The sequence below is a fragment of the Erpetoichthys calabaricus genome, chromosome 2 (genome assembly GCF_900747795.2).
Source record: "Erpetoichthys calabaricus chromosome 2, fErpCal1.3, whole genome shotgun sequence".
Lineage (NCBI taxonomy): Eukaryota > Metazoa > Chordata > Cladistia > Polypteriformes > Polypteridae > Erpetoichthys > Erpetoichthys calabaricus.
The window spans coordinates 177,651,538-177,675,811 of NC_041395.2; the positions used below are offsets into that span (position 1 = coordinate 177,651,538).

The 24,274-nt window shown below is 38.3% G+C and overlaps 1 protein-coding gene across 3 annotated transcripts in view; it reads left to right on the top strand.

Moving 5' to 3' along the window:
- Positions 1–24,274, top strand: part of psmd1 (proteasome 26S subunit, non-ATPase 1) — a 238,805-nt gene that overhangs the window by 70,641 nt on the left and 143,890 nt on the right. For all 3 annotated transcript variants that reach the window (XM_051923647.1, XM_051923648.1, XM_051923646.1), the window contains 6 exons: positions 909–987; positions 2,212–2,385; positions 2,861–2,972; positions 3,059–3,255; positions 6,453–6,548; positions 7,250–7,314. In XM_051923647.1, coding sequence (XP_051779607.1) covers positions 909–987; positions 2,212–2,385; positions 2,861–2,972; positions 3,059–3,255; positions 6,453–6,548; positions 7,250–7,314 — 723 coding nt within the window. The remainder of the gene's footprint in view (positions 1–908; positions 988–2,211; positions 2,386–2,860; positions 2,973–3,058; positions 3,256–6,452; positions 6,549–7,249; positions 7,315–24,274) is intronic.

Consider the following 24,274-nt stretch of genomic DNA (forward strand, 5'->3'; position numbering starts at 1 on the left):
ATTTTACCTTTAAAGGCTGCCTCAAAGTGATTATATGCATGTTTCTCCAGGTCTTTAATATCCTGCTGCAGCTACTGCCGCAGTTTCTTGTTTGTCTTGAGCATACCATTTATTTCTTTCTTTATATCTTTCTTGAGCTCCTTTATGGCTTGAGCGGTGGCTGTGGCCATTGCAGCGATCATTACCTTCAGTTCAGACAGATCGTTCCGGCCTTCGTGCTCCGCAGGTGAAGTGATGAGCCTTGTTACAACCGATGCTCACAAGGAATAGATGAAAACGCGGAAGGCAATGCCATTTCCAGTTTCAGTGGATCTTCTGGAATTGACAAGCTATCGTAATCTGCATCACTTGCACATTTGCTCCCACTTTTGCTCTCAACTGGAGACAATGAATTTGCCCGGGATCCCAGGAGATCTGTGCTTTTGCCCGTCTACTCTGGGTCAGTCTCTGTAAGGCCATACCTTGAGGTTGGACTTGGACTTGATGCCTGTCTAGGCTTGGGTGTAGCTTTGGTTTTCTTTTCTGTTCCTTTCTGAGCCCCTTTCTCACCGCTCATGTTTAAATATGCTTGTATATACTGTAATAAAACCTCCTCGAGTTGGGTAAATACAGAATACCACGGGATGATAAAAATAAGAGAAAAATTAATGCCGCCGCTAACTGAGTTCCGCTTCAGATATCCATCTCCTGTAGCGGACAAGACCAACTATAAAAAATAAATAGGATTTAAAGGCAAATTTGTAATATTGTGGCCACTGAGTATACTGATAAATGTTCTTGTAAATTTCAGTACTGGACTTGTGAACATCAAAATTCTTCCATTTTGTGGTTTTTTGGTGTTCTAAAAAAATTGACAGTAGCAGCTTTTTCATAATTTTATTCCTGTTGCTTTTATTCCATTTCAACAGAGAGAACTTAGAATGGTTGGCTAGAGCAACAAACTGGGCAAAGTTCACTGCTACAGCGAGTCTGGGAGTTATTCACAAGGTTTGTCTTCCTTGTCTGTTTATGTTCTGCGACTAATGTTTAATGCCTAAGGATTCACGTTGCCATGTATACTGAAAAGTAATAAATTCAATTTAGAGAGAACAAAGTGCTTTTTGGTTACAATTTAGAAATCCAGTGAATATTAAAAGAATGGTCATTGTAGTGAAAAAGCTGTAAACAAAGGAAAGGCTAGACTAGTAGACTATTGGTTGTAGTGCTTCATATACTGTGTGCAGTACTGACTGAAATTCTAAGGTCTCATCAGAAGAAACAGACCTAAGAAGACAGGAAAACAGACCTAAGCAAAAGGAAACACCTAAACATGATCTCTGTCAGGCAAGAAAGAGTCACATTATTTTTATGTAATGTGTTGCTTGGAAAAATAATGCTTATTAGAGCTGACTGGATTATTAGTTGCAATATAGTGCAATATAATGTAACTGTGTTACCTTTTTTTTTTTTTAACAGTATCAGTGGAATATCAATATTGTACTAATGCCAGACTCCAAGTAAACACATTACTTCAGAAAGCAAAATAAAATTTGAGTAAAATGTTAAGCAAAGACATTTGAAAGTGACTTTGAGTGGTGATGCTACAGCACTGCATTAACACATGTTGAAAAGAAAAAAACAACAGAACTAATGTCTGGAAGTGCTTTGTATTTGAGAATGGAGAATTTTGGTGTGATTGCGGTAATAATGCTTATTATTTAGAAAAGCCAAAACACGTACCGACACACAGGTTTTTGTTATTATAACTTTTATCCTATTATGGTGTTACTTCAGTAAAAGATTTGTGTGCGCTTTTATAGCGCAATAATGTAACCAGTCGTTTTATTTGTAGTGTCGCTAATTTGTCTTAGGGAGATGAAATGATGGCAAGATTAAATGCTTAATGCCATGTCCTAAACAGTCCCAACAAAGGAACAATGGCTTCATATTGATTGTAATTAGTATGTCTACAGATTAGAAGCCTCACAACTCTTTACTCAGTGGCTGTTTACGTATGTGTACGTTTTACGTTGTCAAATGAGAGAGCTAATACACAGTTATTGTTGTCCTTTCAAAGCCTGTTGAACATATAGAAGAATATAAGCAAAGTGCTTCTGCCATTGTTTTGAATATTATTTTCATTTTCTTGGCCTTAATTTTTAGTTTTTTCTCTGAAGTTTATCTTTGTGTACTTTCTAATAATTTTAACATTTTTATGTCTTAAATTTCCAGGGCCATGAGAAAGAGGCACTGCAGTTAATGGCCACATATCTGCCCAAGGACACATCACCTGGTTCTGCCTATCAAGAGGGTGGGGGGTTGTATGCTTTGGGCTTGATTCATGCAAATCATGGTGGAGACATCATTGACTACCTCCTTAGCCAACTAAAGAATGCCAGCAATGATGTAAGAATGGGTTGCACCAATCACTCCATTTACCAAACCTTCCTATTTCAATTTCATGATCATGTCTTGTGCTTTATTTATTTTACTTGTTGGGTCTTTGCTAGGAGTTTAATCTCCTAACCTGTTGATCTTTTTGTATAATACTAAGAATATAAAAGCAATACTAATCAAGATTAGATATCATTTAATTAGCTACTAAGCTGTCTCATATCTTCACCCTCCCCATTCAGGTTATTCTCTTCATTTTATTTAGAAATGTTATAGTCTAACTGACTCAATGTGCATAATCATTTATGGACTCAGGGCTGTATTATTTTTGTTGGTCCAGGTTCATTAATTTGCAATTGTTTTGTAATTGAAGAATACTGTTTTTCCTGTAAATAATAAAAACAATGACGGTTTTCGTACATATACTTTAACGAAAACCTGTTTTTGCAAGATTTATTTTATTTTTGATTGCTCTTATCCCTCGTAGATTGTACGTCATGGTGGATGTTTAGGGCTTGGTCTGGCTGCCTTGGGAACAGCCCGTCAAGATGTATATGATCTTCTTAAATCTAACCTATATCAAGATGATGCTGTTACAGGTGAACATTCACATTTTTAATGTGCCTTCTTATTTTATTGGCCTTCTGCCAAAATATTTTTATATATTTTTTTTCTTATTTTGAAGGAGAGGCAGCAGGACTGGCCCTTGGTTTAGTGATGCTTGGATCCAAATCGGCTCAGGCCATTGAAGACATGGTGGGCTATGCTCAGGAGACACAGCATGAGAAAATCCTGCGTGGTCTGGCTGTCGGAATTGCGCTTGTTATGTATGGCAGGATGGAGGAGGCAGATGCTCTCATAGAGAGTCTCTGTAGGGATAAGGTAAGATGTTGTTTGTGTTAATAATTATCACAGGTTGAGCTAATAGACATATAGTTACTAAATCAAGGCATTTGTTCTTGTGTATCTTATGTATAATATGCCTGTTGGTACTGTAAAACACTTCTCTGTCCTACCAACAATTAAAATAATGTATACATATATAACTGTATACATTTGCAAATCAAGGTCAGGTGGGGAAGTATGCACTGGTACACTGCACCCACTACATGACGAAACAGCTCGGATCCAGGTTGACAACCTCCCAGGCAGACACATGGTCCAGTCCCACCCTCCAGAAACGACCGTCTATTTACCGCAGCTAGGTGGTACTTGGGTGTCCCCTTGGCCTGGTCCAGTCATTCAGGTCCTCAACAATGAGGATCCTGCAAGCCGGATCACCCTCAGGGAATCGTGCCACATGGCCGTAGTGCCATTCCTGACGCTCCCTCACAATGCAGGTTATGTGCCGCATTCGAGACTCCAGGAGCAACCGCTCATTTGATACAAAGTCAAACCAGTGGTTTGTCCTGGGTATGATGTTAAACTGCATCCAGCTCTGCAAGCGGTTCTCCAACTTGCTGGGAAATCATGGGGGTTGGTGGCAGGATTAGCACTCCAGCCACCATTTAAAAAAAAAAAAAAAAAAAAAAAAATTCTTGAGACGACAGAAAGGACTCCTTTCTGCTTTCCACGGGAGTCATTCTGCTGAAGCAGCCAATAGGAAGGCTGCTCGCATTATGAAGAGGATGGAGGAAAGCCCTCGGGAGCCCCATCCCCGGAAGAGTCACAACCGTTGGAGAGCTAAATGGAGTCGGGCCTATTGGGGATCAGAACTGGTGTGGTGCTGAGGCGTTGCCCGCTGCATGGCAGTAGTTGGGTTCCAATTTGAGGCAGCCCATCTGGGTAGGAGCGTGGAATGTCAAATCAGAGTGCTCTGAATAAATATATGAAATTAAGATCCAGATAATACTTAAGAACCAAGTATATCCATGGGACACACACGGTCCAGTTTACAATTAGAACAAGTCAGTTTAAAAATATTCATAACAGTAACTCATCATAGTTACTTTTTAAAGTTACCTTAAGTAACCGATAACTTGCTCCTGGTGCCTAATTGTCTTTTTGTTTGTTTATATAATATATATATATATATATATAAAGAAAGTTTGAGCCATTTTTTTTTTTTATTTATTTATTATAAACTAAAGGATTACAGAGTTCAGATGTGTGCTGTGTTAATGCATAGAAAGCTGAAAGACTGAGTAACAATAAAAATGTATTTAAATGGCCTTTTATGCAACTTTTAATATTTCAGATTGTGATAAAAGCTATCACATTTTAATTGATTTTTTCCGGCAAACTATCTTCAGTTTTCAAAACTGCATTTCCCCTCATTTTTCCCTGCTCTGTCAGGGATTTGGGATTAAAGATTTTTGAGAGTTCGCAGCTCTTTTATGTTTGATGCAGGAAGAAAAATGTTGTTTCAAGCAAAATTGCTCTTTATATACAGTAGATGGTTGTTAATTAAAGACCATTGTAGCAAAAAGGAATATTTTCTGCCCTCATTAAGTAAATAATTTGTATAAAGTCACATATATTAACACGTCTGTATTGTTGTGGGATTTTCATTAATGTAGCTGCCATATAGTGCCCCACATGTATAGCCTTATATGCTCGTTGACAGCTGCTTTAAGGAAAGAGACTTACTAACTCAACATATGCAGGCCAAATGGTTAAGCTACACCTATGCCAATCACCAAAGCAGGTGCTCACTCACTGCGCTGCCTTTATTATTGGAGGCTTCCCCCCTCAGCTGCTAACCCCTGTGGGAATATGACAGTTACCCAGACCTGGTGCTCTTATAATTATACCTTTAATATATTATCATGGAAATTCCTGTTTTTGTTATTTTGGTGTGCCTACTCTAAGCTACTGTTGGGGTATTGTTAGGTATCTTCTTTATAGCTTTATAGCAGCCCACATGTACAACCTTACCTGCATGAGGACAGCTGCTTCAAGCAAAGAGACTTACTAGCTCTACACAAGTAGACCAAACAGTTTGTCTTCAGACCTGAGCTACGGACATACCAATCACCAAAGCAGGTGCCTGCTCACCATGCTGCTTTTTGTTGAAGACGTCTCTCAGCTGCTAATCTGCTATAGCAATCGCCAACACCAGGAGCCTTTGACAATATACTTTGACCCATTCAAACATTATAAAATCAATATTATTATGAAGCAAAATTAATAAAAACACAGTAAAAGCAGTGGTAACAAAGTAGGAAATATATTTGAAAAGAGACATAAAAGGTTGGAAAATGTATTTGAAAGAGAGTCATGTTAAAAATAAATAAAATATAATATAAAAATACATTGTTTAAACACTTATTAGTCCTTAAGGTGTCTAACGTATATTTTCTGTGTCCCTATTAGTCCACTACCCAGTGTTTTGATAATCTAAGGAAATTCTGGGAATGGGTACTTTCAATTACAGTTATATACAATAACTGAAAATCTGCTGTTCATAAAATAAACTGATCAATTTGTGTGAAACATGATCTAATTCATCTTAAATTATTAACATAGACATTTACCTCAACTCAGATTAGAAATAGTATATAATAATAAGTTCCTTTTTATATAGCACCTTTCCTATATGCAAAATGTACCTGGCTGTTGAATAAAGTTGTGAACGCAACACTAATTTGGTGTAACACCTGATGGAATTTCTCTGCTATATATTATGATAATCTGTACTACATTGCTAGCCCAGTGCCTTATCTTGTTTGACTGGAAGAATCCTAACCCAGATACCAAAAGACTGTCCAATTTTGCTTAATTAAAAACAAAAGCCAAATCAGTTTGAGAAACAGAATCAAATTTGCTTTTCAGTGTACGGTTCAAAACTTCCTCAGAATTTGGCAGACATTTTAAACTAATGTAGTTCTTAAATAAACATGTTCAACCTCTTCCAGCCAACCATTGGGATATCTTACACTACCGATGAGTGTTTCCTTCCCATTGAATTCTTTTGTTTTACGGTTTTTGGATAGGTGGAGAGGGAACATCAGATATGAATTAAGTGCATTGTATGCCTGCTTTGTAGTTTGTTCATTTTACTGCCAATTTAAAATATATAACCAGTAAACAGAAAAAATACAAATATTTGTTTAATTGTAGAGCCTTCTTTTTTTCAGGATCCCATCCTTAGGCGGTCAGGAATGTACACGGTAGGCATGGCATATTGTGGCTCTGGAAATAATAAGGCCATCAGGCGTCTGCTACATGTAGCTGTAAGTAATTTTAATGTTTTTTTTTATATAGCTTGTTTTTTCTGATATTTGTTCAGGAATGTCAGTTTGGTTTAAACATACATTTTGAGGCATACTGCTTCCTGTAAAAATAATACGTTTTTCATGTTAAGTTTCTTTGTGTATTTTTAAAAACTGTTTAAGTCAGAATGTTATGTCTTTTATAACAAGAAACATATGTTTTTTTTTATCTGAGTGTAGGTATTTTCTGTTCTTTCTTACATGCCAGAAAATGCTTCAGAGCTGACTTTGCTATTGAGCAATTTTTCTAAAGTGCAGTTTCATTATTTTATGCCTTTTGATGGCTACATGGTATTATTGTTAAATTGGAAAATATCTTTGAAAGAATCAGAAATGCTTATAGACAACATGATAAATAGGAGTCATGTTTTAATTTAATTATTTAATATACTTTGAAATAGTTTCTGTTTCACAAAAACTTAAATACTTAATTTGTGGTTAGTATGCTTTATCATACAAATGTCAAACCAGAAGAATCATCTGAATACTTCTTAAGGTTCTTAGGCAATGCTGTTAGTTACATCTCACATAATCTAAAAATTGGTAATGTTTTAATTAATTTTAAGTACTGTGTATTAGAATTGGAGCAGAAGTTTTGACAATACAGTTTTGATTAGACAAGGTTTTAACCCCATGTCAATCTAATTAAATTGTTGTTATAGGTCAGTGATGTTAATGATGATGTCAGAAGAGCTGCTGTGGAGTCCATTGGGTTTATAATGTTCAGGTACTATTCTGCTCTCTATCATTTTTCAACAGAACTGTAGAGCCAGAATTTCCTGGATCAGTCCCAGTGGGTCTCTGCTTAGTCATCAAATTTAATGTGCAGTGCTCTAAAGTAGATTCATTGTCTTGCAAGTGTATGTATGTTTATGTCTGTATAAAGGAAAAATTCCTTTCATAGCTTTTGGGTTATTTTCCAAACAAGCTTTGACACAGGCTTTCTTTGCATAGATTTCACTCATGGTTTACATATTCACATCTTCTTTAACTTCTCAAAATAAACTGCCGAACTGAATATTTCTTTCCAGACTTAAAGGTTGTGCTGATTTATTAAAATAGATTTTCCAGTAAAGAATGCCAGCAGTCTCGGTATGCCTCTGTTCTATGGTATAATCAGTTTAATTACATCTTCTTTACACCTTTTTAGCATGTTGATTAGCTTCATTAAAGTTTAAATAAAGTGTAAAATAAGGGTGATTGAAACTTAATCAAGCTGTAATACAGAGTTAAGAATTATGCCTCTGTTAGACAATTTTATCATCTATCGTTATGTCTCTAAAAACATCTTTAAAGAAAGATGATATTTTTCAGATAAATATATCTATAAGAAATTAGGTGACCTTTTTTAATCCAAAAGCATCCACTACCATTAAAAAAAAAAGCATAGCCTGGTTCATTACAAAGCATGTGCTTAGTATATGCTGTGGTTATATTATAGATTCCATTACTAAAACAGATTTCCCTTTAATTTATGGAACGGAGTTACTTGGATAGATTAACAGTAGGAACAATCCAGGCTAAGACCCTGCTTGTGAGTAATGTCATTAAATGCCTGCTTTTCTGGGTCATGTGTTTTGGGATTAGATAGATAGATAGATAGATACTTTATTAATATCCCATGTTCAAATCTTTACTTTTTATCCAGACATTATTGGGATCTCCATAGTTTCTAATCTTGTGAAAGCTTGGTTTTGGGTATCACCCAATGGGACCTTTATATCTTAATGAACAAACTTTTGTGATAACTTACACTATATTGCATGCATGTGGTGTTATCTTACTCAGCTGGAAGAATCTTAACCCATAACAGCACACACAGTGGGAAAATATTGTTCTGTATAGCATACATTTATTAGTGTTGTCCTTAGTTAACTGGATTTACTGGTAATGGTTTGGATACTTCAAAGCTTTTTCTATCTCTCTGAATTAGTTGGGTAGGGGAGGTGTTGTTTGATCTGATTTAAATAAAATATTGAACAGTATGTATTACTGGTCTGCAATGTATTTATTGTAATAAAACTCATAAATAAATGTAGGTAAAAAAAGAAACTTATTAATCTGAAGAAAAACGACAGAACTTCCAGAGAACCTCAAAGGAACCGAATGTCCATTGCCTCACTTAGGACTGCTTTGAGTTGCAAACTTGGAAGAGCATAGTTTCTCATTACTGCAGAAATGAGGCAGTGGTGAAGAAGCTATCTGTTATAGCAATAACATCAGAATCAGTGTCAAGTATAGAGTGTACTAAGGCTTTTTTCAGTAAAGCAGAGCAGAGCAGAAATGACCGAAGTCTGGAATTTCTTTATGGCTTGCTATGCAATGTAATGAAAATCAAGTCTAAGAAGAAAATGAGTTTTAACCCATTGAACATGATGTTTTGGCTTTTATTTTTCCTTCAAGACAAGCATGCAGTCTGTAATTTAATCATGGCAGGTCCCAGGTAAAATGTCAAAGCTAGTGTAAGCAATATGTTCTTAATTATCTTGAAAGCAAACGTTAAGAAACCGTTGTGCCTCACTTTGACAAGAAAAGCAGTCTGGTTACTATTCTCTGAACCTACATAGAGGCCCACAATTCTTTTGTTTTCCAGGAGCTCTTCCTTATCTGCAGAATTAATTTTTAAGACAGTGATTTCATCATTAGCCCTCTCATGTCTGATTGTCTAATTGTTATGGGTATGTTTTTGAAAAAAAATGTTTAGGGACAAAATTCCAAAAAGGAGCTCTTTGTTGGGTTGGAATGATAGAGTCCAAGCTTTCAACAGACATTGACCTGTTATGAGATTTCCCCACACTCAAGAATTTTGTGAAAACTTTAATGTAAAACACATTTTTGATCTCCTTCTTTGATATTCTGCAGTTTAAGATAATTGACTTGAACCAGACTCTAATTTTGTATGCCTTTTAAAGGAGTATGCATCTCGTTTTTGATAGCTCAGCACCTGTCTTTCCAAGATTGTCCAGGAGACATTGCCTCCAAACAAATGACACAGCTAAAATTTGATAATTGATATTTTACCAAGGATAGCTTTATGCCTAAGCCAGGTCACGTAGTTGGAGTATCTGCCAAATAAACCTGGATAACTCACATAGCTAGTGAGTGTACATTGAACAGTTAATGGGTGCTTCTTTTAAGGTGAGTTCAAATGTGGAAGATGCGTCTCTTCCTCATAGGAGAGGGACATGAATTGGCCCATTTATTCAGTGTGTGATGGTTGCCTAAAGAAACTAAACAAAAAAAGAGTTGTGGTCTGTGCCTGTCATGGTAGCAACTGTTGGAGCTATTATGCGATAACAGCTGTAAGATAAGTGGTGAAGTCAATAAAAGAGTGATTTTCATGTAGCTTCAGAATAAGTTTTGGCAGACCTATTCAAAGGTTCAGGTTATTGGTAGAAAGTCATTCAAGCTGTACTTCGCAATCATGGGGAATTGCGAAGTTGACTGGGGTCATTGCTTTAGAGTGGAAAGAACACTTCAAAGAACTTCTAAACCAAGTGAATATACATTTAATCTGAAAAATTTGTGCCATGAGCATTTTTGTACTAATTGTTGGCAAGGCAACCGTATTGGATGAGATCTGAAAAGAACTGCTGCAAGCACTTGATATTGTGAGAATTTTTTTGCTAACACACCTCTACACCTCTGATAATCAGGCTCCAGTTTTGGGATGAAATAACTTAATGTTAAACAGTAAGTCATATTTATTCCTTAATGGAAATATGTGTGTGGTTTTCGAAGTTAGCTAATCTAGTCTATGCATACTTTGTAGACTTGCCGAAACCTTATGACTGTATATGTTGTGTAAGATGTTTCCTAAGCCAATGCTGCATGGAGATACAGCATACAAAGGTGTACGGTGTGGTAAGGACGAAATTTAGCATCTCTCAATTGGTCATTTACTTGCAAGAAACAGTGCCTTGCTTAGAGCAGATGTTGGATAAGAAGCTGGTCCAAATGGAGGAGAAACATAAATTGTATGTCCAGGCAGTATTAAATGAATTAGTGTTGTGGTGATTGAGAGAAGGACTAATAAGTAGGTAATGATATACAGTTTCAAGAAGTAGGTGACAGTATGCCTGGTGTGTTTTGTTTTTTTTTTTTTCTTTTTCTCTTTTTTTCATTTTATATGGAACTATGGATCCAGGTTGTTTTGACAAGGCTTTATAGTTACTGTTAAGCCTACATCCTCATTTGCGGCCATGAGTTCTGCATAGTGGCCAAATTAAGGCTTCTGTGTAAGGTTGCTGGGCTTATTTTCTATGATACAATATGGAGCTTAACAACACAGTAGCATCTCTGGATTTAGAAAAACTAGTAAAGGTGGTTTGGATCAGTAATTAGGATTGCCCTGAGTATCTTCTTCAGGGAATGTATCTTATATAGTCTGTGTATGTGGCATGGAAGACTAAGGCCACATTAGATTATATTTCGTACATGACATGAGTGCATCTGGGATTTTACCAGAAGTACCTGAAGACTGCTAACAAGATATTCACATCTTTACAGTCAGCAGGACATGTAGATGGAGTAGTGACCAAAAAACAGTTTTTGGAAGAGAGGAAAAAAAAAATTAGACTTGATAAACAATAAGTTGAAATACAATGAGTTTAGTCCTATCTATAACATAAACTAATCCACAGTATGATGTTGATAAAGGGCATACATTAAATCATATTCAAGGTTTGATGTAAATGAAAACTGATATTACGCTGTGAATCATTGAATGACCCTAAGTGCATTACAGTAATCCCTCCTCCATCACGGGGGTTGCGTTCCAGAGCCACCCGCGAAATAAGAAAATCCGCGAAGTAGAAACCATATGTTTATATGGTTATTTTTATATTGTCATGCTTGGGTCACAGATTTGCGCAGAAACACAGGAGGTTGTAGAGAGACTGGAACGTTATTCAAACACTGCAAACAAACATTTGTCTCTTTTTCAAAAGTTTAAACTGTGCTCCATGACAAGACAGAGATGACAGTTCCGTCTCACAATTAAAAGAATGCAAACATATCTTCCTCTTCAAATGAGTCAGGAGCAGAGACTGTCATAAAGGCAGAGGAAAATCAATAGGGCTGTTTGTTTTTAAGTATGCGAAGCACCGTGGCACAAAGCTGTTGAAGGCGGCAGCTCACACCCCCTCCGTCAGGAGCACAGAAAGAGAGAGAGAGACAGAGTTTGTTTTTCAAGCAAAAATCAATACGTGCCCTTCGAGCTTTTAAGTATGCGATGCACGGTGCAGCATGTCGTTTCAGGAAGCAGCTGCACAAAAAATAGCAACGTGAAGATAATCTTTCAGCATTTTTAGACGAGCGTCCATATCGAACATATGCGAACAGCCCCCCTGCTCAATCCCCCTACGTCAGGATCAGAGAAAGTCAGCGCAAGAGAAAGAGAAATGTAAGCTGGGTAGCTTCTCAGCCATCTGCCAATAGCGTCCCTTGTATGAAATCAACTGGGCAAACCAACTGAGGAAGCATGTACCAGAAATTAAAAGACCCATTGTCCGCAGAAACCCGCGAAGCAGCGAAAAATCCGCGATATATATTTAAATATGCGTACATATAAAATCCGCGATGGAGTGAAGCCGCGAAAGGCGAAGCGCGATATAGCGAGGGATTACTGTATTGAAAGACCCTAAATGACAAGTAAATATTTCAGGAAGAAGCATCTACCATATATTATGTTCTTGAAGAGGCACTCATTTTTCTTTGCTGTGTTCTAATGGTGAGGTAGCACTTGTGTTTCATTCCACAGTGTTTTGCAGCCCTTTACTAAGTTTTCACAATCTAATCTAGTTTCAGCTTCTTTAAGTCTTGATTATTTAACATATGGAGAAAAATACTGTAAATTACTGAACTTCAGTAAACCAGATTACATCACTAAATTTTTGGTTAGTGTTAAGACAACCCTAGAATGAAAGGATCAATGATACCAACATTTCAAACTTCGATACGATACTATGAAAATTATTGAAATTCAGTGCCATTTTTGGCACCTAATACAGTATATTATGTAACTTAAAAACATTTTTTTGATGCAAACATATAATAGAAATTGTAGTCATTAAATACAGATGCTTTAAGTAGTGCAGTCTTTTGTAAAAGGTAACAGTAAAGTTCTGTAAACAATTAAAATGATACAAGTTTAAATCTGAATATATGAGCACACAGTGGATTAGCGGTACTGTTTATGCACTGAAAAGTTATAGCACCTTATACTTTATTACATGTAGTATATAATGTAACTAGCAAAATACCCGCGCTTCGCAGCGGAGAAGTAGTGTGTTAAAGAGGTTATGAAAAAAAAAGGAAACATTTTAAAAATAACGTAACATGATTGTCAATGTAATTGTGTTGTCATTGTTATAACTGTTGCTGTCTTTTATATATATCTACATATACACATCTACATATATATACACACATACATAAACACACACATAAGACTTACTGACTGAAACGGGCTTTCATTGACAATCATGTTACGTTATTTTTAAAATGTTTCCTTTTTTTTTCATAACCTCTTTAACACAGTACTTCTCCGCTGCGAAGCGCGGGTATTTTGCTAGTATATATATATATATATATATATATATATATATACATATATACACATATATATATACATATACATATATATATACATATACACACATACATGCAGTTTTAATAACACAGAAATCAATATAAACATTAACATCATTATCATATGAGAATATGAAGTAATATATAAGAAGCACTTTTCATATAAATATAAATTATTAAACAGTAAAATCTTCTTCTGTAATTTGCTACCGTGGCAATTTGTGTGTCTGTCCAGGATTTTAAATGACCTGTACCTCGCAAACCGTTTCACCTATACACTTGAAATGTGGTACACATATAGTACGTCACGTCTACTATCCGCTTTATGGGTGATGATTGTTTTACTCTTTTTATCTTTATTTTATTTTATTGTAGAATCAACTCCTATCTGCGCACAGCAGGGCAGCCGTGGGCGGATGCGTATGGTGTATTCACTCCATGTTATCGTGCATTGCGCTGTCAGTGGTATTTTGATAAAAGAATTTGAACAACATATAAGAAGCGTATAAATTATTAAACAGTAAAACATTAACATTTAAGAAGTAAAGTTACATGAAGTACTACTGCAGTGCCTTCGGGTATACCTCATTTTTTGTTTGCCCATTACATGCTTAAATGTATACATTTTTTGGTGCACCTACCCGAGAACACGCGACATATAACCGAGCGTGGGAGAAGCATGGATTGTAAACACGCGTTGAGTTCATCTGCTGGTCACCCTCGTGGAATAACTGGTAATGTTTGACTAAAATCTACAGCGAGTAAAACGACATTACCTCCTATTTTTTTTTTTTTACGATCTCTGAGATCTTGCTTTTTTCGGTTCAAGGCTTCATAAGCTCTTTTATGTTGTATGGTGTACTTATCCCAAACCATCATCTTTGAATGTTGCAAGACTTTCGCCTTGTATGTAGATCGGGGTAATTACATTCATTGCATTCCTAGTCTGAATCACAATCTGATTGTATGGGTGGTTACCTGGCACTGTAGGGTTGCCACCCGTCCTTTAAAATACGGAATCGTGCCGCGTTTGAGAATGAAATTGCGCGTCCCGTTTTGAATCAATACTGGACGGGATTTATCCCGTATTTTTTTTATCATTTTTTTTAAAGCAGCGTCTCATGCAAATCATCCCACATGCATTTTATGAAGATGCCTCCTTTCCTACTTTGGATTGGGTAATGGAGTGGTGGCTCTGAGGCTAAGGATCTGCACTGGCAATCGGAAGGTTGCCGGTTCGAATCCCGTAAATGCCAATAGAGACTCTGCTCTGTTGGGCCCTTAAGCAAGGCCCTTAACCTGCAATTGCTGAGCGCTTTGAGTAGTGAGAAAAGCGCTATATAAATGCAAAGAATTATTATTATTATTATTATCGTTAGTTTGATTGGTGTTTTTAACTGTCCAGTGAGGAGGGCGTGTCTTTTAAGTACAGTCTGCAAAGTGTTGGCACTGAGATGTGGCGTCAGCGCCATAGTTGAAGCCCCTAACGTTGCGGTCAGCAAGTCGGCTAACATCCGCCATGTGCCGTCTTTCAGTTGCGAGAAGCAGATCATAGAATGGTTGAAACTGTTGCCCCTAACGTTGCGCCACGGCGTGTGGTTCGTTTATACCTCGTGTCTTCTCATTAAACTTTTATCTCGCGAATATGTTATTGCAATCCGCAGCGGGAGCGTTTCTATAAACTTAATTGAAACTTACGTTTTACACCGTGCTTTGTTTCCCTTATGAACATGCTTGTATGCTTAACTCGCTCCGTTCTCAATTGTTTAATTAATTTTTTGCTCTTCGCTGTTTGCGGCTGTTCCTCCATTTCCCCCTACTTCGTTCTTTTATCTCGCGAATATGTTATTGCAATCCTTAACGGGAGCGTTTCAATAAACTGATTGAAAATAGTTTTGCATTTACCTTTTTAGTAAAAGGCGAGCTTTTAAGCCTGAGAAATTACCCCGTAAATGCACACGTTTAATTGGACATGTGTTAATATGTATGGTTACACAGTATTAAAAGACAGTGAACAACGTCAGTTACCTTTCTTCCCGCGTTTGATAAAAGGTGAGCTTTTAAGCCTGAGAAATCACCCCGTAAATGCACACGTTTAATTGCACATGTGTTAATATGTATGCTTACACAGTATTAAAAGACAGTCAAAAATTAACGTCATTTACCTTCGTTCCCGCGTGTGACTCGTGCTGTAAATGTCTTCCTTGTTTTTAGTTCACGTGATTACGTAGGAGGCGTGATGACGCGATACGTGACTCCGCCTCCTCCATTACAGTGTATGGACAAAAAATATGTTCCAGTTATGACCATTACGCTTTGAATTTCGAAATGAAACCTGCCTAACTTTTGTAAGTAAGCTGTAAGGAATGAGCCTGCCAAATTTCAGCCTTCCACCTACACGGGAAGTTGGAGAATTAGTGATGAGTGAGTCAGTGAGTCAGTCAGTCAGTCAGTGAGGGCTTTGCCTTTTATTATTATAGATCTCAAAATTGCACATAAGAAAATAAGGAAAAGTAATGTCCTATGACAGCACACTTCATTGCAAAGGTTTAAAAATCAAGGGAACAATGGGAGTCCTAGTGCTAAAGAGTGATTCTTGTGAATGATCAGCACAGAATAAAACTACCCAACAAGGTAAAAAAATAATTGAAGACCACCCCCCCCATTTCTTAATGCATTCATTTCTTAATGCCACGGACTACAACAAACATTATATCTATAGGATAAAAAAACATGTCACATCCCTTATACTGATTAATATTTTAATAATTTAGGAATAAGGTACATACCTCTCAAAATTCTTTGTATTGAGTCATGTGTCAGTTCCTTAAGTGTTTTGCTAAATTGGTTGTGTTATCCCCTCTAGTTGGTAGTGTGTGGTAGCAAAATTTACATACAGGCTTGCCTGTTATCTTGTGGTTTTCCATTCTTATTGGCATAAAGACGAAGTATGTCCAGGTGCCACTTAGGTTGTTGTCCTTGTCAGATAAGCATGGAAGTTGCCATCTTACTATTACCTGTGAGTGGGCAGAAACAGGGCTACAGCTCCCATTGGTAGCCTGCAAGGCTCAGTTGTCAAAAGCCACAGTGAACTGGAAATGCATTCATAATGTAGGCTATAGGCAACCCTCGTTTATATTATTGTCCTTCACTTCTATTTAGTCTTTTTTAGCTGTTTCTTTCTTATGTATATTTTAATGAATAAACTACAAACAATATGTATACATGATAGATGGTAATATTTTTATTCATCATGGTGTCGGAGAATGGCTAATTGTTGCATGCTGGCTGGACATTCAAGTAAGAATTTTTCCATACTTTGATAATGGGACCATAGTAATACTACTACCACCACTAGCACCACTTTTATGCTTTATAGCCCATTTTGTAACAAGGGTAACAACTGGCTAAACGGAACATGGTAAGTTCACCTACTTTATGGTGGAGCTGCTGTTCCTAGAGCACAGCACTCTCATTAGTTCTTCAGAACTGTTAATACACCCTAACAACCACCAGCTCTGCAGTACTATCACTTTTGTGACTGGAAGTTGACATCACCCACTGTGCTGTTCCATGCTTTCAGGTGTCTGATGTGGTTTCCTTTCAGAGATAAATATACTTACTAACCCAGAAATTAATACTTTTATTTGTATCTTATTTGATAAGAGTTTGTTTTAATGTTAAGACAGATTTGTTTTACATTCTGTCCTTCTATATTACTGAAACAGGGTATGTGCTTTTTTTGTTCAATAGGAATTTAAGCATGTTGATGTGCTTGGGAGTCAGTTACGTGTGTAGCCTGTTAACTTTCCAGAAGAAGTTGTGCCTTTGGATTCTGTAGTACAAAGTCCTCACTAACACTTTGATTTTTTTTTTTTGCAGTTTCTCTAAATGAAAGGCCTAAACTTCTAATGGGTAGTAATGCTCTGTCTCGATTTCATTTGTTAATTGCTGTTTTCTTCCCATTATCAATGGAATATTATCCAAGTAGTACTTCAGAGGGTATAGTGACACAGTCTTCTCCAACTCTATTTTAAGACAGAGGGTTTTTAAGTAATCAACAGAAGTTGGGACACCTGTGCAAATTGTTTGCTTCAACTTGAAAGGCTTAATTTACTTTGATTGCTGCAGAACATCTGTAGGTTGTAACCTATTAGTTGTTACCTAAAGGCCCATTTGTAATGTTCTGATATTTCTGTTTTGAGTTTTTGCTAACCTAAACTTTACATTTAATCCTCTGGTTGTTTGCTGCTTACCTTTTCACCATTTTAGGTCATTCATTGTATTTCATCTGATTAAATTTGAAGAGAAACTGGAAAAACAGAGGTGTTATAAGACTTTGGACAAGTAGTGTGTATGTGTGTACACATTTATAAAATTTAAATCAGTTGCAGTGTCACAATAACAAATATCTTCAGGTGATTTTTGAGGTGTTTCAAGAGAATATCTTGTAGTCACAGTATTAAATACTGGCGAACCCGCGGCGTACCATACGCTGCATAATCAGGCCGCTTTTTAAATGATTTTTAAGCACAGGGAGAAAATTAACATTTGAAAAATCGGTTGGTGCTCGGGCGCAGAGGGCGGAAAGGGAGGAGAGGGGAAGGACGCCCATTCCGCCCCCTCCGTCATGCTAGTCTGCTGATTTCTCGTTCATTATGCACTGCCTGCTCATGTGCCCACCCCCAACTCGTCACCTGAGTCGTTTTCCTGTTTGCACAGTCCACATGCACCTGTGAGTCACGTAGACTTTTCATTGTTCTTTGCGGTTTTAGCTGCTTTTCTATATATAATCGACCAAGTCACCCAACCACGGTAGAAGTGATGGGGGGGGGGGGGGGGTTGGGGGGTGTACAAAGGGCAGGGACGTAATCAGTGTGAGCATATGACCCGCTAGCCAACCCGCGGTGTAGCATACGCCACATAATTATGTATTGATGGGTGAACACTTCCTGAATGACACAGTTGTCCAAATAGAAGTGAAAACAAAATCGAGCCCGGTGCATTCTTTAACTGCCTTGTAGCGCAGTGATAGTGTTGCTGCTTTGCAGTAAGGAGACTGTGCAAGATTTTGTGTTCGCTTCCCGGTTCCTCCCTGTGTGGGTAGCGCTTTGAATACTGAAAACACCGGTATATCAATGTAATGAAGTATTATTATTCTTGTGTCCAGCGCTCTCTCTGTTGCGCGTGCGACTGTATATATATATATATATATATATATATATATATATATATATATATATATATATACACGTATGTGTCGCTCACTGCACGTGTTCCTACAGGCATACCAGTAAGTGAATGAAAAGATGGAACTCTGGAGATAGCAACATACAACTGTCTGTGACTGAACACTGGTTTTGGCAGATACATGCATATCTTTTTGAAAGTTTGGCCCTGTGTCTTATTAATTGTCATCGCTGCCGCATAATCACGCAGCTTTTTTAATGTTTTTTAAGCAGAGGGAAAAAATGAACATTTGCAAAATCCGTAACGCTGCTTTCAGTAAGTACAATGCACACGTGTTTAATTTGTCGGCCACTTTTTGCCAGCCGTCTTTTCTGGTTTGGGCTGCTTTTGCAGTGTTACCGCTTGTGCATATTAAATCTTGAAATCCTTTGAGTAACTAATTAACTAACTAACACCCATCCACCCAGCTTGTGAGAAAAAAATGCGCCTGTTCTTTCATCATTTTGTTGCAGCCTATCAAAGACTTGCTGATCATGTTTTCTAGACTCAATATACATTGGCTTTTCACTCAGCGCGGGGGCGTGCATTCATCTCGGATTAGTACATCCTGCTAGACTAATCTGCTACATGGCTGCGTTTGAAAAACCGACTTATCCCGGATGAGTTTCACCGGCATTAATGATTAGGAATCTGGTTGGAACAAAACCCTGCATCCACAGGGGTCACCAGGACCGAGTTTGGAAAACACTGCTGAACACAGACGAAACAGACTCAGGTGAGGAGTTGGGGTGGGCAAAGTGGTTGCAGCTATTGATTATTCAGTGTTGTTTGCCTGGGTGTCTGAACTGCTCGACGGGATCATAAATAAAAGGAAAACAATGTGAAGGCAATGTCACAGGTGATCCTGTGGTATAGCGGGTCCACAGCTTCCCTTCAAAAGGCCATTTTTAAATAAATAATCATCGCACTCACAGCGTAGTGAGGGGCGTGGAAGTGTGGCTGAAACGGTTTCCGGGTGGAGTCGTGCTGCGGGTATTTCTCCCTTGTGCAGTGTGCGAGCGAGGGAGGAGAGAGAGAAAGCCGGTACGTTAGAGTGAGCGAGAGCAGGCTCGAAAGCAATGTGTTCCTGTGGTATAGCGGGTCCATAGCTCCCCTTGAAAAGGCCATTTTTAATCAGGCGACTGACAGTAGTGGAGTCAGGCACAGAGAAGGTCAGCTGCTGAGAGAGCGTCTCGACTGTTGGAGGGCCTGCATTGGTGAAGCAGGTGAGACGCTAATGAAAAAGAGGCACAGGGCATATTGGTTTTTAAAGACTGCTTCCTTCATTGTATTTTAACCTCAGTTTTAAAGGATTGCGTGGCTGTCTCTCTTGCGCTGCCTGTGTGTGTGCCTCTGTCTCTCTGTGGCGCTGCCTATGTGTGTGCATGGCTCTCTCTCTCGCGCTGCCTGTGTGTGTGCATCTGTCTCTCTCTGGCGCAGCCTGTGTGTGTGCGTCTGTCTCTCTCTGGCGCAGCCTGTGTGTGTGCGTCTGTCTTTCCCTGGCGCTGCCTGTGTGTGTGCGTCTGTCTCTCTCTGGCGCTGCCTGTGTGTGTGCGTGGCTGTCTCTTGGGCTGCCTGTGTGTGGGTCTGTCTCTCTCTGGCGCTGCCTGTGTGCGTGCACGGCTCTCTCTCTTGCGCTGCCTGTGTGTGTGCGCCTCTGTCTCTCTCTGGCGCTGCCTCTGTGTGAACCAAGGTTCCACTGAGGTTGACTAATGAAAAGTCAACGTGGCTGAGAGCTGCATGTGGACTGTGGCACAGACAAACAGAAATGACGGCATGTTTTCCAAGGCGTCGCGTCCGAGTTGGTGGGTGTGGCTCTGCAAGTTTTCGTTGTATCCAATGGTCTTAGAGTTGGTGGGCGTGGCTCCTTCCTGCGTGCGCCATTGGCATCATACTTGTCGGCGGTTTAGTGAATCCACTACCCTTCCGGCATGCTTTCAATGGGTGGCTACTTGTCGGCGGCTTAGTGAATTATATATATAGATTACCTTTGTCATGACAATTTTTGGGTGGTTTGAAACCTGGTAATACATTTCCAAGGCAGATTTACAGTCCATTGACCTGCAAGTTCTATGATGTTTAACCATGTAATTGAGAAAACATTTGGCTTCAGTCAGAACATCCTGTGTTTTACCTCTCTTCCTTAACAGAAGCTTTGTGCTCGGTAAAGTGAACATTAGCTTATGAGTCGCTACGTGATGAGTGAAGTTCAGTGACTGTAAATGAAGCAAATATAGAGACAGCCGCTTGGCTTGTCACGGATATTGGAAAAAATGTTGAAGAAATAAAGTTTTTATTTACCTGTTTTAAAGCCCCCTTTCCAGACTAACACGGCAGAGGCACAAAAGTTTCACTGGCGTTTGAGCAGAAAGTTGCTCAAAGGCACTGGCGTAGCAATGGATTGTGCAGATTATGCAAAGCACAAGGGCCAATGAGCTTGGGGGCCCCACTTGGGGCTTTATAGATTTTTTTTTTTTTTTTTTTTTAAAGTTTAATAACTCGGGGGCTCTGCCCCCTGGTCACTTCGCTTGCCAATCCCCATGCAGGCGCTATGCGCTAACCACTTTGTAGCTTTACCGCTCGCGTATGGGGAAGCAGATGTACAATTTAAACAGATTGTTATTTTCATGAGAATTATTACATATGCATAATTGACCTAACTATTTTACATTACAGCAAGTAATTAACCATAGTAAAAAATAGAAAAATGTAATAAATTGAAAGAAACTTATGTTTCATGTTGCATTAGAGGCATTCGTTGCGCTATAAGTTTTCGTTCTGTTTGGCTTTGAAATTAACATGCAGATACTTTTTAAACTTACACTTTTACTGTAAAACTTCAGTAAAAACAATATTTGGAGTTAACTTTTCATCAATATCGCTTTGAATTTTGATTCCATGTTTGGAGTTACATTGTGACAACGCAATGTATAACTGCCCATGAGTGAATTTCGTTTCTTTCTCTCTAGTAAATAAACCAACTTTTTCGAATGTTTCTCCCTGTGATTTGTTAATTGTCATAGCAAAAACTGTTCTAATGGGAAACTATAAATGTTTTAATACGAATGGCATACCACAATCTCCTTTGGTGTCTGTTTTCCGTGGTGTCTGTTTTCCGTGCAAGATGTACTACATTACCTTTCTTGTCACCTGTTAAAATTTTACATGTCAGAATTGTTCGACCAATTTTGAATACAACTAATCTTGTCCTATTGCATAGCCCATCACTCATACATAAATTCCGCAATAATATTACAATACATCCTTCTTTCAACAGTAATTCAGCTGGTGGAAGACCAGATACAGTTAACGGTTGTATTCTACAGGATATTGTAAGCTGATGTTTTCATCTTCTGCATAATCACCACCAGCTGTTTCAGCATTGTCTATTGATAGGCATTTAACCAATTTGCCATGTAACCGACAATTTTTGTGTTGATTCGTTTGACTTCGTTTCACGGTGCTTCTGTTGATAACAAATTCTTCAATAAGATTTTGACATAATAAGTCTTCTTTTATTGGGAACTTAAAGTGAGGAAAGCATAAAAATTTATAAGAGCTGAGAGCGCAGGAACTGTGTCTGACAAAAGCATTCATACGAATGAGAGGTGATAGGACCATGCGCATGGGCCGTTAACAGTAAATGGTTGAGAGGAAGGCGGGATTTGAAAAAATCTCTTGGCAATAGTCTCGTCTCAAGATTTTCTTTTATAATAAAGAGACTTAACTAAAGCAGCGGTTTCACAGTCTCGATGCGGTGGCTTCAACGTTCAATGTCTTGTTACCTTCAGCTCTGACCACGATGGCTGATGATGAATTGTATGCTGTTACCGATCTTCTCGTTGAACACTATAGCACCAACATTTCACCTACCTTTTGACCTCAATTGTTGTCATTTCGTTCATGTTTTCAATCCATCCTGTCAACCAAGTTGGCTGTTTTTGAAGTAGCTGAACTGTTGCTGATGGGTCACTGTGCACAGTCGTCTAATTTCAGTGATGTTTGCACGGCTTACATGTTACTGCTGACTATACCAGCGACCGTTGCTGCATGTGAATGATTGTTCAAATTAAAACCTTACCTCATAAGCACCACATTGCAAGACAGACTTAGTGGCTTTGCTGTACTCTTAATCGAAAACGAGCGTACCAGACAACTTGATGTGTCAAACATTGTTGAGACTTCTGCGCAACAGAAGGCATACAAGTGAAGTATTTTAAGGTACTAGTGATATTAGAAGTAATATGTTTTGTGACTTGTCAGTCAGTTCCATTTTTGTAAGCTTTAACAGTTTAACAATCTGTAACTTGTTTTATTGTGTACCTTAGTACGTCTTACTTTGCATTCGTGTCACTACCGTGAGGATTTGTGAGCGTGACCACTTTATGATGTCCATTTTCTCAGAACTTGTGTAAAACAGATCCATTGTGTAGTAATACCCTGTCAGCCAGTTTGTTTGCAAATTGAAATTGCTTCATTTTATAGCACAGAACAGTTTTTACTTTTTTAGCTTACATTTTAATTATCGTACTTCAAAAAGTTGTCTTGGAAAAGTAAAAGGGTCCACAATTTACATATATGAATGTGCTACTACTACTACTACCCTCACCTCCCACATTCCATTCCCACAATTTATTTTATTTTTGCTAACTTACAGCGGCTGTAATAAAGGAATTTAAAAAGTTACTACAAATTACATTTATAGAGCTGGATTGTTTGTCTCCAGTGTGTGATCTGATAGTGATGCATTCGTGGACGCCACTGCCCAGCCGGCCCATAGGATCTACTGTAGTTGCAAATAAATTACTAAAAGTTTTGCTAGACAGGAGGGGCCCACCTCAGGACGCTGCACTGGGGCCTTCAGCAAGCTAGCTAAGCCACTACTCAAAGGGCTGCCTGGAGACCTGCAGGTGCTCTGAGAGTAAGCTGTAGGACTGAAACTAGCCAACTCCGAGACATGTGTCTGAATCCGTTTTTCAAGCACGCTTATGGTTTCTGGTGAACGAGTGTGGAGGCGCGCTTCTGTAACCACTGCAGGACAGGCAGCGAAAATGTTATATTTGAAATCAGAGGATCAGGTCAGAAGGATAGAGAGCTTAGTTTCAAAATAGCCGGCAAAGGGAATTCACACTTGTGGCAAAGAATGGAAATGAAAGCGAGAGGAAATACACAGCACTCACCTAACAGAGGCTAAACTGGTAGCCATCACGCCACCAAGACAGATGGGTATGCGAGCGCAGGAACATTTAAATAGGGTGGACTGCACCTGAGCAGGTGTTGACGTATGGTGCACATCCCAACGTGACAGTTTATTGAAAGTCCATGGGTAATGTAAATAAGGATTGGATGGACAAAAGGGCTCGCGGTATAAAACCATGGTCCAGACACCAGGGGTCATCATTTGACCAGGTCTTTGGGCTTAAGAGTAGATCTGTGCTACTGATTTGCTTAGTTTAGTAGCAGAGATATGTACTGACCTTGGTGCATGTAGTAGGTGCTTAGTTTTTCATTTTTTTTTTAATTAATTTTTCAGTGTGTCCTTTGTGAACTGCCTTGTTTCTGGACGAAGGAGGAGGGAGAGGTTTTTCTTTTTGTTCTTGTTTTTTTTCCTTCACTTTTGTTTTGGAAGCCACTATAAATATTATATGTAGCACCTACAATAATTTTTCTTTTGTTTTGAAAGTGTCTTTGTATTGGACTTTGTGAATATTTTTCCAAGACATTTGTTTGTAAAGTAGTTTGGACGCTGCTGGAATACAACAGAATCCTGTTTTTGAATAGTCATTTTTTTTTCAGTCTAAGTCTCTCTTACTCCATCCCTGGTTGCTCAGTCTCATCTGCTGACACCCCACGTCAGGAATTGTATA